The following is an 11,116-nucleotide window of genomic DNA, read 5'->3' as shown; positions in this document are numbered from 1 at the left end:
TCAGTTCGCTGTAAGGCCCTTACAATCAGTTGAACCAACAATTGGAATAACAGCACTCAGATGCAAACTGAAGTTGGCTGGCTCTCAAACAGTGTTTAAGCTGTTTAAGACTGAGGCTTGGCATTTGGAGCTTGTGTTCACTCCTGAGATCAGCTGTTTTGCTTGACAGTACCCAGGGTGATTCCTCAATGAGACGTGGAGAGTTGCATGTTTCAGCTAGGGGAGAAGCAGAAATAATGATCTTAACTGGTGAAATGGAAACTGAAGCTAGGACTTCCAGCCCTCAAAGAGGAGGGTAAGGGACAGAATGCATACACCAGAATGGTGGTATGGTACAAAGGGTCACTGCTGATAAAGCCAGCAGCTTTGCTTTGAATCTGGTACAGCAGTGAGGGATAAACCTCTATTTTCAAGAGCACTTCATGTTTTTGTGACGCATCTACATTTATATCTCAGAACTCTTTCTTCATCTTTTTATACCAAATCCTATCTTCTAAGATTAAAGGAGAAATATAAACAAAGAATCTGTTTTGTTGCTGCTTTATTAAGTATTAGTAAACTGATCGCTCTCTATGTCAAACAGGGAGGAAACGTTCTTCTTGCTTAGGGAAAGATAAGTTCTTGTTTATGAAAATGCAGAAGTGAACTTATTTCAGGGAATACTTGTAATATGTTTGTTTTGTATTCAATACAGGCAGCCAAAATGTTTAATTATGCTCGCTGGGAGAAAACCTGCAATATGCTTTTCTTTATCTTTTCTATCGCATTCTTCATTACGAGAATCATCCTGTTCCCCTTCTGGTAAGCAATGTTTAACATAGTCATGACCTGTTATTTCATTCCTGTTTCCATTGAGAGGTTAGTAGTGGTTGTGATGGGTAAAGAAGAGCAATAGGTTGGTGTGTGTGTGTATATATATATATGTTTAGTAAAAATAGTTTTAAATTAGGCACTTGAAAATATGCTCACTCAACGGTTAAATCTATTATTTAACTTCATTTCATAGTTAGTAGTTAAATGCTATGAGATTCTGTGTCTTTGACGGGGGTGAGCTACTTAACAAGGAGATGTCACTGTCTTTCATTCCTATCCTCCTGCTGGATAGGAAAGTCAGAGGACAGTCTGTCCTCTATAAGTACAGTTACTTTTTCTTCTAGTGTCTTCTTTTCAGTACCTAGTTCTTGGGTGGTACCTTGCATCACTCCCCTACATAGGGAGCACTCAAAAGTTAAGGTGAACCCATGAGTTTACAAAGTCAGTGCACGTAAATCATAACTTGCTGGATACTTGCATGAATTTGGAGTTCTATGATTTAATCTGCTTTGGAGTATTCACGCGTGTGCTTAGTGTGCTTAATGCTTAACATCTTTAGCTTTTAAAAAGTGTTTAATGCGTTTCACGTCCAGGGTTTCACTGATTTGCTCTGGATTACTTTCATGCCCCTCCCTGCATGTGGACAAACCCTCAGAGACACAAGCTGGTTAAATTAGTGGTTCTGAACACTGATCAGCACGAGGTTTTAATTTCCTGTAGTATTCTTTTTTAAAAAGACATCAGCGTTTCTGCTTTCTTGTTATTTTTTGATTAACTGCACAAGTGATCTCCAATCATTTTGCTTCACTGAGCTTCTTGTTCTTGAGCTTGGAAGCAAAACGTGATGAGATTAAAAGGACTCAAAAAGCCCAAAATAATATGGAAGAATTGAAACCTCAAAATGGACAAAACAGATTTTAATTAACAAAAAGCCCTGTTGCAAAACCTGCAGGATTTTTTCTGAATGTGGATTTCAGATTAGAGAGAATTTGCATGAAAACTGGCACAGTCTAGCTCTGTGCTGCATATTATCTAGACCACACAGAGCTCAAGATTAAAAATATATATATTTATTTAGAATACTTTCATGCAGGACTCAAATTTCTTATCTTCTAAAGTCTGCATTTAGGTGGAGATACATAACATAGGTAAGCCACAGCTTGTTAATTAATCTGTCATCTTTGCAGAGCTTCTTAATATTTTTGTGGAAAGAGTTAATCAGTTTGGAATGTGAAAGTAGAAATTGCTTTAAATAGCACAGAAAAGGAACCTTGCATCATAATAATGACCTTTGTTTTTTCAGGATTCTGCGTGCCACGTTGTATCAACCTACATTCTACTCCACCACTCCAGTCATAGCATATTTCTTATTCAATGGGCAGCTATTGATCCTTCAAGGCTTACATTTATATTGGGGTTACTTGATCTTCAAGATTTTGAAAAGGTTCATTTTCTTAAAGGTAAGCAATTTTGCCTCACAGAAAGATGTGAAGTATCAAATACCTTCAATAGATTTACTTGGCATTTCTTATTGTCTTCCTGAATTTCCGTGTCAGCGTTCTTGTTAGGGACCTACTAAGTATAGAGATGTTCAAATGTGCTTTCTTTCTTTCAAGTTCACATTTAAGGTCACAGATCAGAATATGAAAACTTTGGGTACAGTTTTTTAGGGTTTTTTGGCCTGTATCTGATGTTTTGTTCTGATGGTAAATAAGAAGTGAACTCTCCCAAAAGCTGGAGCCCAAAGATGGTGTAGAATTCTTTTAATTCTTGTTTCCAAAGTGGAAGTAATTTTTTTTTCCTCCCTGAACTTTATAAGAATAATATAAAAAAAAAAAAAATGAGAGGTGAGCGCTGAGATCTTTATATCCAACAGAAATCTCATGGTTAAAATGCTTCAAGCTTCTCTAAATCTGAGCTTGGTGATACTTAACACTGTTTTTTGGGCTTAAAAATCCATACAAAACTGATCCACTGTTATATTATGACATAATGAACTACAGTCCTGTTTAGCCATGACATACAAATAGATCAAGCTCAAAGGTTTTTTCTTTTATTTTCAAAATGGCCTTTTAAGAAGACTTAATTTTGCTGAGGAGGTATCAGCATATTCAGCAGAGTAATCTTGTGATTATCAAGACTAAAAACATTACTGAGCTAAGTCTACTTTTATCTGAATCAGCTGACGTTGTGAACCATCTTAAAGAAATAGAGAGATTCCTTTCTACCCATATTATTCATCGTTTGGCTACTAACTGAAACTATCCTGTATTTTACTTTCTGGAAATAACTAGTGATGAACTCTGCACAAATGCAATTATACACAATTTTGTTGCCCAGGCACAGACCCTATCATTTCAATAACATCCTGACCCAAGCCTCTTTGAAGTTGATGGAAAGACTGCTGCTGATTTTAATAGTACTGGATGAAATTCTAAAATAACAGCCAATTTCTCTGGTTATCACCGCAAACGAAAAAGAGCTGAATATCTTCATCCTCAGTCCAAGCTTATTCTGTTGTCTTCCACACCCTTAATTTGTTTATTAATTTCAACCAAATTGATAAGGTACCCCTTAGAAAAAGCTAGTTGTTTTAAACAGGCTTTTTGAAAGGAGAAGTCCTTTGAGTTTTTTTCTTTAGCTTTTCTGTTGATCTAAATAATATGTCATGACTGTGAACTGCAAATTGTAGATCGTGGTATTTTAGGTTTGGTCTTGCTTTGATGAAGAGGCCCGACTAAGTGATGAAATGCAATGACCAATTCAGTGCAGCTAGGTCTGGTAATCCATTCTGATTGTTTCCAATGATTGTGCTTTGCAGTATGCCAGATGGTGTTTTTTATTCCTCAACTGGTGGTAGCTGGGACTATTTCTTGTTTTGCCTTCCACTAAATTTTCCAGATGATTTTGACAGGAGTCTGGATGAGAAGTTCCTTGATTAGATACTTTGAAGGATGATTTTGTTGTTCTTTTTTTTATTTATTTGTACTTCATTTAAAATTGACTTCTCAAGAAAGCTCAGGCAATCAAGTTAAATTTCTGCTTGATCCCGCTGGGCAATCTCAGCCTCATCTGAGGGCATTCCTAGATTCCTACAAGTCTTATGCAAATAATTGGATACTAAAGAGACTCACTGTCTTCCCTAGAAGAACATGGCACTTACAGGCTCTACCCTTGTTAGAGAGCAAACCAGTGAATATCAAGGAAAAATCTGTACAAGGAACATCTTGCTTTGTTCTGCTTTTAAAACAAAATATGTTTCCTTAATTACAGTTTTTTATGGTCAGGTTCATGGAGTGTTAGTGTCTTCTCATTTTTTCTGACTGTGGCCTTGTTTCTGCACTGAGCTGGAGTTTGTCCTTCATATTTCACTGTAATTTGGCAGAATTCTGTGACATGATTCTTCTTGTCCAAATACCTGTTAGGATTTGACAAAATTAGCCATGTTGACCAACACATCCTGTCTGTCTTTTAATACTGTCTTTAATCTTATAAAATATCTCTAAAAACCCAGTTTTGTTGAGAGATAAACATCTAAAGAAGGAAAGTAAAAATGAGGAAAGAGGATAAGAAATGTTTAGCCATTAGAACTGGGGATGTTTGACTGCAGAATAGAGAAATTTGTACTGGTTGTGAAAAATAACTTGGGTATGGTGGTAGGCCCACAAGAAGTGCACATGAGGCTACTGGAGAATTTGCTAATGAAAGCAGTGTGGCTGAAACAGCACAGAAAGAAACTGAAAACAAATTCCATGTGAATCATTAAATTGTAGATGTTTGGTAACATTTTCAAAGCATTTCTGAGAAGTCAAATTTAGGGGTAAGTAGATTGATAACCTGAAATATGAAATTGCAAGTGGTTTGTATTCCATATACAGCGTTCTTTGTATGCTGAGCCTGAAATAAGGGTAAGCCTTCTCACACAGCTCATGTAATGAAAACAAGAGAGCTCCCTCTGCTTTGCAGCCGAGGAAGAGAAGGGCTTTGGCATAGTATTTCATCCATACTGATTGAGGTTTTGTGAGTGCACTGCAAAAAGTCTTTGGATACCATGGTTAAGAAGACATTACTAAAGCAGCCTATATAAGGCCATCCTGCGCTGCCTGCTTATATGCCTTTGTAAGGGGCAGAAATACTTTATTTTGAGAGAAGACATTTTTTGTATTAGTCATTGCAAAAAAAAAAATGGAAAAGCACCAAGCCGGCATCTCTACCATGGATTTTTCATTCCTTATACAGCTCTCTGAGAAGATGGTTTCCAAATAACATTTTTACAGTGGCAGCAGCAGCAGGCCTAGCCCTTTTCAGTCTGCATGACTTCAGCTGGCTTGCATGTGCAGCCTGTTTTCCATAGCGGTGGCAAACTTGGCTGTGAAAGCAGGCAGTGCCTCCAAAACTGTAAAGACAACTTAGAAAAGAATGGTGTTTGTAAGGCTGCATTTTTATACCAACGCATTTGTCACAGACATACTCCACGCAAATAGCTGTTGCTATTTTAGTGAAATAGCAGCAAACCATTATACTTGTGTTAGGAGGGTTTTGTTCCTATGCCCAAGACTTCTAAGCCCATTCAGAAGATAGGCCATTTTTAATGTTTTTCATGAAGCAAATTAGCTACTTAAGGTGGAAAAATGAAGTCATGATGTAAATGGGAATAGGGACTGATGTATAGCTGTATGTATAGCCTTAAAGAAGCTCAGGGCACACCAAGGGAGTCGGGATTTTGTCAGTGTCCTCTATGCTTTGAGCCGCCCCGTGTTCATGGGGTCAGCAGTGAACAGCACTGCAGTGCAGCAGTTTACATGGCCTGGCGTCCTTCCAAGGGGCAGGTGTCTCCTAGTGGCATCCTGGCCCACATCATCAACCTGTCTGAAAGTCAGCAGGCTGCAATGCATTTGTTTTGAATGGACAGTGCTGTTGTCTGTTGTCAAAGCACAGGTTAGAGGACCTGTCTGGGTCGGACATGAAACACGGGATGTAGTGGGGAATGTTAACAAGAGGGTCCAAATCTCCAGGATTTAACATACCCACAAAGTTTCTCCTGCTGTTACTCAAAGGCACCCGAAGAGCAATGTCCCAGCTTGCCTAGAGCTGCAGGTCTCGATTCAGGCTGTGACAGAAGGCTTTGTTAAAGGCAGGCATTAATATAGAAGCAACATCAGCAGTGAAGCGGTAGCTTTCTTCCGTGCTTTACTCCTTCTCCTCGTGGAGAGAGATGGCTTTTTTCTTGCACTGGATGGACAGAAGCTCTTAATCTCAGCTGCCACCTCCTCTGCCCTAATGAAGGGGGCAATCTCTGTCTCTCTGGGATAACTGCTCAGCTGACTTGCTTCACATAGAAGAACTTGGCTAGAAGTCCTGTGATGTTCCTCCTTATAAACACTGCAGCCAGAGATGAATGAACATGAGAAAAAAGGAAAGATGGGTGCAGGATTCTGCCCTGTTCTTCTGTGTCCTGCTGACTCAGGCAGTCAGCAGCAGCTGAGCTGATGGCACAGAGCAGCACTGCTCAAACTCATTGTCCAGGAATGCCCTAGCAAGTGGGAAATCCATGGTGGCAAACTAAGCTATGCTCAGCTACTTTGCGTTAGGAAGCTCTTTGTTTCTATGGAGTTAAACCTGAAGGAACATGAATATTGAATTTTTCGAATCAAAGGTTGTTCTTAAACTGGAAAATAACAAAAAAATAACAATAATATGAATATGAACCCAAATGTCCTTTATGATAGAACGTTTTATGAGCCCATTTAAAAGTGAGACATAGGCACGTAAGCCCTTCGAGGTAAGACCTGCAGCCATTTATCTTAGATCAGTTCTGCAGTGGGAGGGAGAAGGCCCTTTTTCAGTGTGATTTCATTTCAAGTTAGGTCAGGCAATCGCAATGTTAGCTGCTGGCTGCCATCTTGGTGTCCAAGGCCTTTTGTTGCTAGGAAACTCCGTGTGTTTCTGTAATATTGTTCAATTACATGGTTAAATTACCCACTTGTATCAAGTTTCAAGAACCACTGAAACATGTCTAGTCATCATGTCTGCACATATGAGAATATTTTAGGAAAATTGAAAAAACATATAGAGAAGTATGTACATGTGCACTGATTTAAAATATCTCGCCAGGAAAATCCCATGGAGATTAAACGTTTTATTTCCAAGGTCAGAAAAAGGGAGCGAATGACAGCAGCTTATAGCCACGTTATTATGGCAAATTAAGACGTAAAATATATGTTAAAACCATTACAAATTGAGTTTAAGGTTTTGAGACTACGGTGTTTTAAATCTTGAAAATATGTGTAAGTTGTAGGAAATGGGCATGGTGTCCGCATGACTCAGATACTTCAGGGCTGATGCAAAGTCCATCAATGGCAAAAGGTAACAGTAGGCTTTTTACAGACTGCAATGTGACCAGCAAGGTATTTTCTTACTCTTTTGTTTCGTTGCTGTCAGACTGTCCTAAATGAAGGCAAAGAGCTTCTTAGTAATTCAGCTGTAGTTCTTTCTTCTTTCTAAAGAAGAAAAGACCAGTGAGATCCTGCACTGCTGTAGACCAGGTTTTTATGAACTTGTTGCTTTCTCAAAGAAAAACTTCAGTATTCAAAACTTCAGTATTCCTTTGTTTTGCAATCATTTAAAAAGAGTTTTTAAGGCTTTATGGTTGGACAGATTCTTGTCCATGGGTTATTCATTTCTTACTCAGTCCAACTTCCCAAGGGAACAGTGAGTGTTAATGTTGGAAGAATGGTGCATGGCAGTGTAAGATAGCTGAAAATGATAAGAAAATACTATTTGGGGGCTGTCATAAGAGCTGTGAAATACTTGTTGTGGTTCTCCTGCTGCTGCCAGCACTTGTTCTTCAACTTTGGCATTTTTGTGCTGTCTGAAGGCTGTTCTTGCTCTGAGATAATTCTGCCAGTTCAAGTTAGCTTTCTTTCCTTCTTTCTCATGTACTGATAGCAGGGTGCCAGCACAGCCCTTGCTGTGAATATGGTTAGCCATATAAAGACTCCTGAAATCAGGACTCCTTTTCTGCATCAAAATGATGTATACCAGTAATGCTGTATTCCTTAAAGGGTGCCCGTGGGCTCAAATACTTCGTGTGTTTTAATAGTAACGCACAGACAAGGCCTGAAAATCCCTTGGGATGCAGACATAACCTGCTCCTGTAAAACATGCCCCGCTGCCTATATTGAAGAGTAACACTTCTTTACACCTGCACATGTGCTGCCCTATGTTGCATTCTGCCTTATTTGTTGTGAATTTACCTCTTCAGAGACTTGCTTTAACCCTTTGTTTTCAAATTAAGTTCTACAGTTCCCAGAGGCCACCTGACTGCATTTAGCTGATGCTGTTCAGACTCACCTCAGCTGCTGCAGAGCTTTCCTGCCCTGGGCCCTGTCTTACTGTTTATTCCTCTGTTTGTGTGTTTGATCAAGTAGAACTTTTATTTTTAGTAATTCACTTGAATCTTAAATACATTTCGTAACCATGTGGGACCTGACAGCATGAAATTTCAGTTCTGAATTTGGGTGACAACTTTCATGTTCATTACACATAGGCCCTCAGCACATGTACTGAAAGCAATGATTTTTCCAGTTCTTTTGTTTGCAGGACCTTAAACATTTTTCCATGGAAGCTGAGACTTCTGTATAACAACTTTAAGCACCAAATGGCACTTGCTTTGTTTTCCTTAGTTACCTTTGGAATCAGGGCTATATCCTTTGCAATTAGACCATGGATCCACAGTGGCTGAGATCTGTGGGTTTGCCTCTGTTGGCCGCGAGCACTGTGCTGCTCTGACAGCTGCGGCGGCGCAGACCTTCTTGTGGAGCGGTGCAATAACCTGTGATATTTCATCCCAAACAGAAATCTTATTTTTAAAACCATGGGGGGAAGAGAGGCCTATGTAACATGAAAGTAGAATGGCCTTTGAAGAGGTTACATTTTAAATCTCCTTCGTGGCAAATAAAATTGGAACCAGTGTTCATATGCTTGAGCTGTGTGCTCTTTGGTGTGCAGGGGAGGCACCGAGGGTGAACTCAGCCTGACTGCTCCCAGCTCATAAACCACGACTTTTAACTTCATCTGCAAAAGGTCACAGTGTGACCCTGATTGTATGCAGCCGTGCTGCACTTTTGTGCACCATGCAATTACTGGGATGTGAAAATGAAGTATGAAATGAAATGTATATTGAGTTTTGGCATGCACAGCACTTGACCCAACTCTAAGAAGTCAGATTGTAGGTTTGTTTTTTTTTTAGCAGTGGAAAAGTGTTTTCAGGACATCATCTCTTATATATATGTATAAAAGATATATATAATATATAAAAGATATATATAAAATGAAATTTAATGAGAATTAACACAGGAAAAAGTCATTAATTTCAGTAAAATGTGATTCTACAGGAGTTTATCAGAGAACAGAGTTTAGTTCCCTTAACTAGAGGCGCTGAAGTTCTGTTCTGTTTCCTTTTTGTCTGAGCTTTGTTAAGCCCGTACCATGCCTGTGGCAGACAGTGTGTTCACAGAGCAGACCAGAGAGATGTTCGTGCCTTAGTTCCAAGCAGTTCTCCTAAAAGCAGTAGCTTACTGTAGAGGATAATGATAATCTTATAAATTGCAATTTCATGGACAGCTTGGGGTTGAGAAGTGCTGAAAAGCTTACGGGGAGATTTTGTGGTTACCTTCTAGACTGGGAATGGTTGGTACCTGTTGGGTGTCAGAGTTTGAGTGCTCAGAGTGAGGGGTAGCATAGACTCAAGTCAGATGGAACTGGATTAGTAGGAGCTGCCTTTCCCCCATTTTAAAGGAAAATGGATTGTGGAGAAGTTGAATTTCTTAGTTCTCTATGGATAAACATTTATAGCAGTTTTTCTTATGAGGAATCTTTTCTTATGAGGGTATCTAAGCAGGACAAATGGAAGCTTTCCCTCAGAGATGAAGATCAATCTATCTGGGCATCTTCCCAGTTGATTCAAATTACTGCTTTTGAGATGTGAGGTTTTTTAATAGCCTGGAGATGGGGGCTAGCCAGCCAGGTCAGCAGCATGAAGGCTCAAGCCCTTGAACAGGGAAATGGCTTCCTGTTATGACTTTCTTTCATCTGTGTATTTCCCATTCTGTTACAGCATTCCACTTAAGCCCAAAGCCTGGCTACACATCTCATTTGATGCTGCCAAATTCATCTGGGGAGGAGGGCTGAGAGGCAGGCAGGAGAAAGCACAAAGGAGTAGGATGTTTGCTGGCTGGTATTCATGACGGTAGGCAAAAAGGGGAGCTGTGGACTCCTATCTTTGCTGGAGAACTGAAGTCAAAACTGACCTCAGTAACATCTGTTGTCAAAGTAAGCAAGCCAGCAGGGATTTAAAGAGGAAAACCCACCAGTTCTTCACTGCACAACTGTCATGAGCTGGTCCAAGAGCACCAGCTGCTCCCTTTGGCCTTCCCCTGGCTCCGTCAGCTAGGAGGCAGATTGCTGGTTAAGTTTCTGCTTTTGACTCCAGATTATGAAATGGGATCAGCAGCTGAACAGTGACTTCCAGGGAGGCTTGTTGTACTCTAGGCTGAAACGTGCGACTTACACTTCAAAACAGCAATCATGTTCTCTGCTGGATTTTATTTTTCTTTAAACTGACTCTGTTTAGAATGCCTCTTATTCCACACCACCTTTCATTTGTATATTACATAAAAATCAAGTTTAGAAAATGCACATTAAGGACTGTTAACACCATTATGGAGGAATGAAGTAATGAGAAACTGAGGAAAATATTTCCAAGCATTTGATTACAATTGATGGGCTTGTGAACCTACACTGGGGTGGGAGCATTAGGACAGAGTACTTTTCCGCTCTGCACACATAATAAGGCTCTGCAGGAGCAGACTTGGTCCTCTGGCCATATCTCAACAAATCAGGTGTGTGATGCTGCCTTTGCTTCTCTTCTATCAGCTGTGCCACGAACAAGGCTGTGCTGGTGCCCAGTGTGCTGTGTAAAAAAACTCTTAGCTAGTTTATTGTTTCCAAATCTGAGTTTTACTTCAGTAGGAGATGCAGATCAAAACTGTATGTCCTGAAAGCAAAGCTTCCTGCCCTGGCCAGCTCAGCAGAAGCACAGAAATCTGCAGTGTTGAGACGGGGCCAGGTTCTCAGCTGGTATAAATGAGCAGCTCTACTTGAAGTCTGTGGGATTGTGTAAGTTTTTACCAGCAATGGATCTGGCTGAACAACCACCACCAGCCCTCTCTCTGCATGTCTGTGTCTGACACGAGGCAGCTCTACTTGTAATAAATCTGTGTCTTAAATGACATTCCTTTTT

The 11,116-nt window shown here is 39.9% G+C and overlaps 1 protein-coding gene across 1 annotated transcript in view; it reads left to right on the top strand.

Annotated features, from left to right (window-relative positions):
- The window catches only part of CERS3 (ceramide synthase 3), a 45,801-nt gene that overhangs the window by 20,874 nt on the left and 13,811 nt on the right, over positions 1-11,116 (top strand). The window contains exons 7-8 of the mRNA XM_031555224.1: positions 695-801; positions 2,117-2,273. Of these exons, the coding sequence (XP_031411084.1) occupies positions 695-801; positions 2,117-2,273 (264 nt within the window). The remainder of the gene's footprint in view (positions 1-694; positions 802-2,116; positions 2,274-11,116) is intronic.

This window comes from Meleagris gallopavo, chromosome 12, assembly GCF_000146605.3.
Source record: "Meleagris gallopavo isolate NT-WF06-2002-E0010 breed Aviagen turkey brand Nicholas breeding stock chromosome 12, Turkey_5.1, whole genome shotgun sequence".
Classification (NCBI taxonomy): domain Eukaryota; kingdom Metazoa; phylum Chordata; class Aves; order Galliformes; family Phasianidae; genus Meleagris; species Meleagris gallopavo.
Note: the sequence above shows the minus strand (reverse complement) of the source record. Positions and strands in the feature narration are given on the sequence as shown.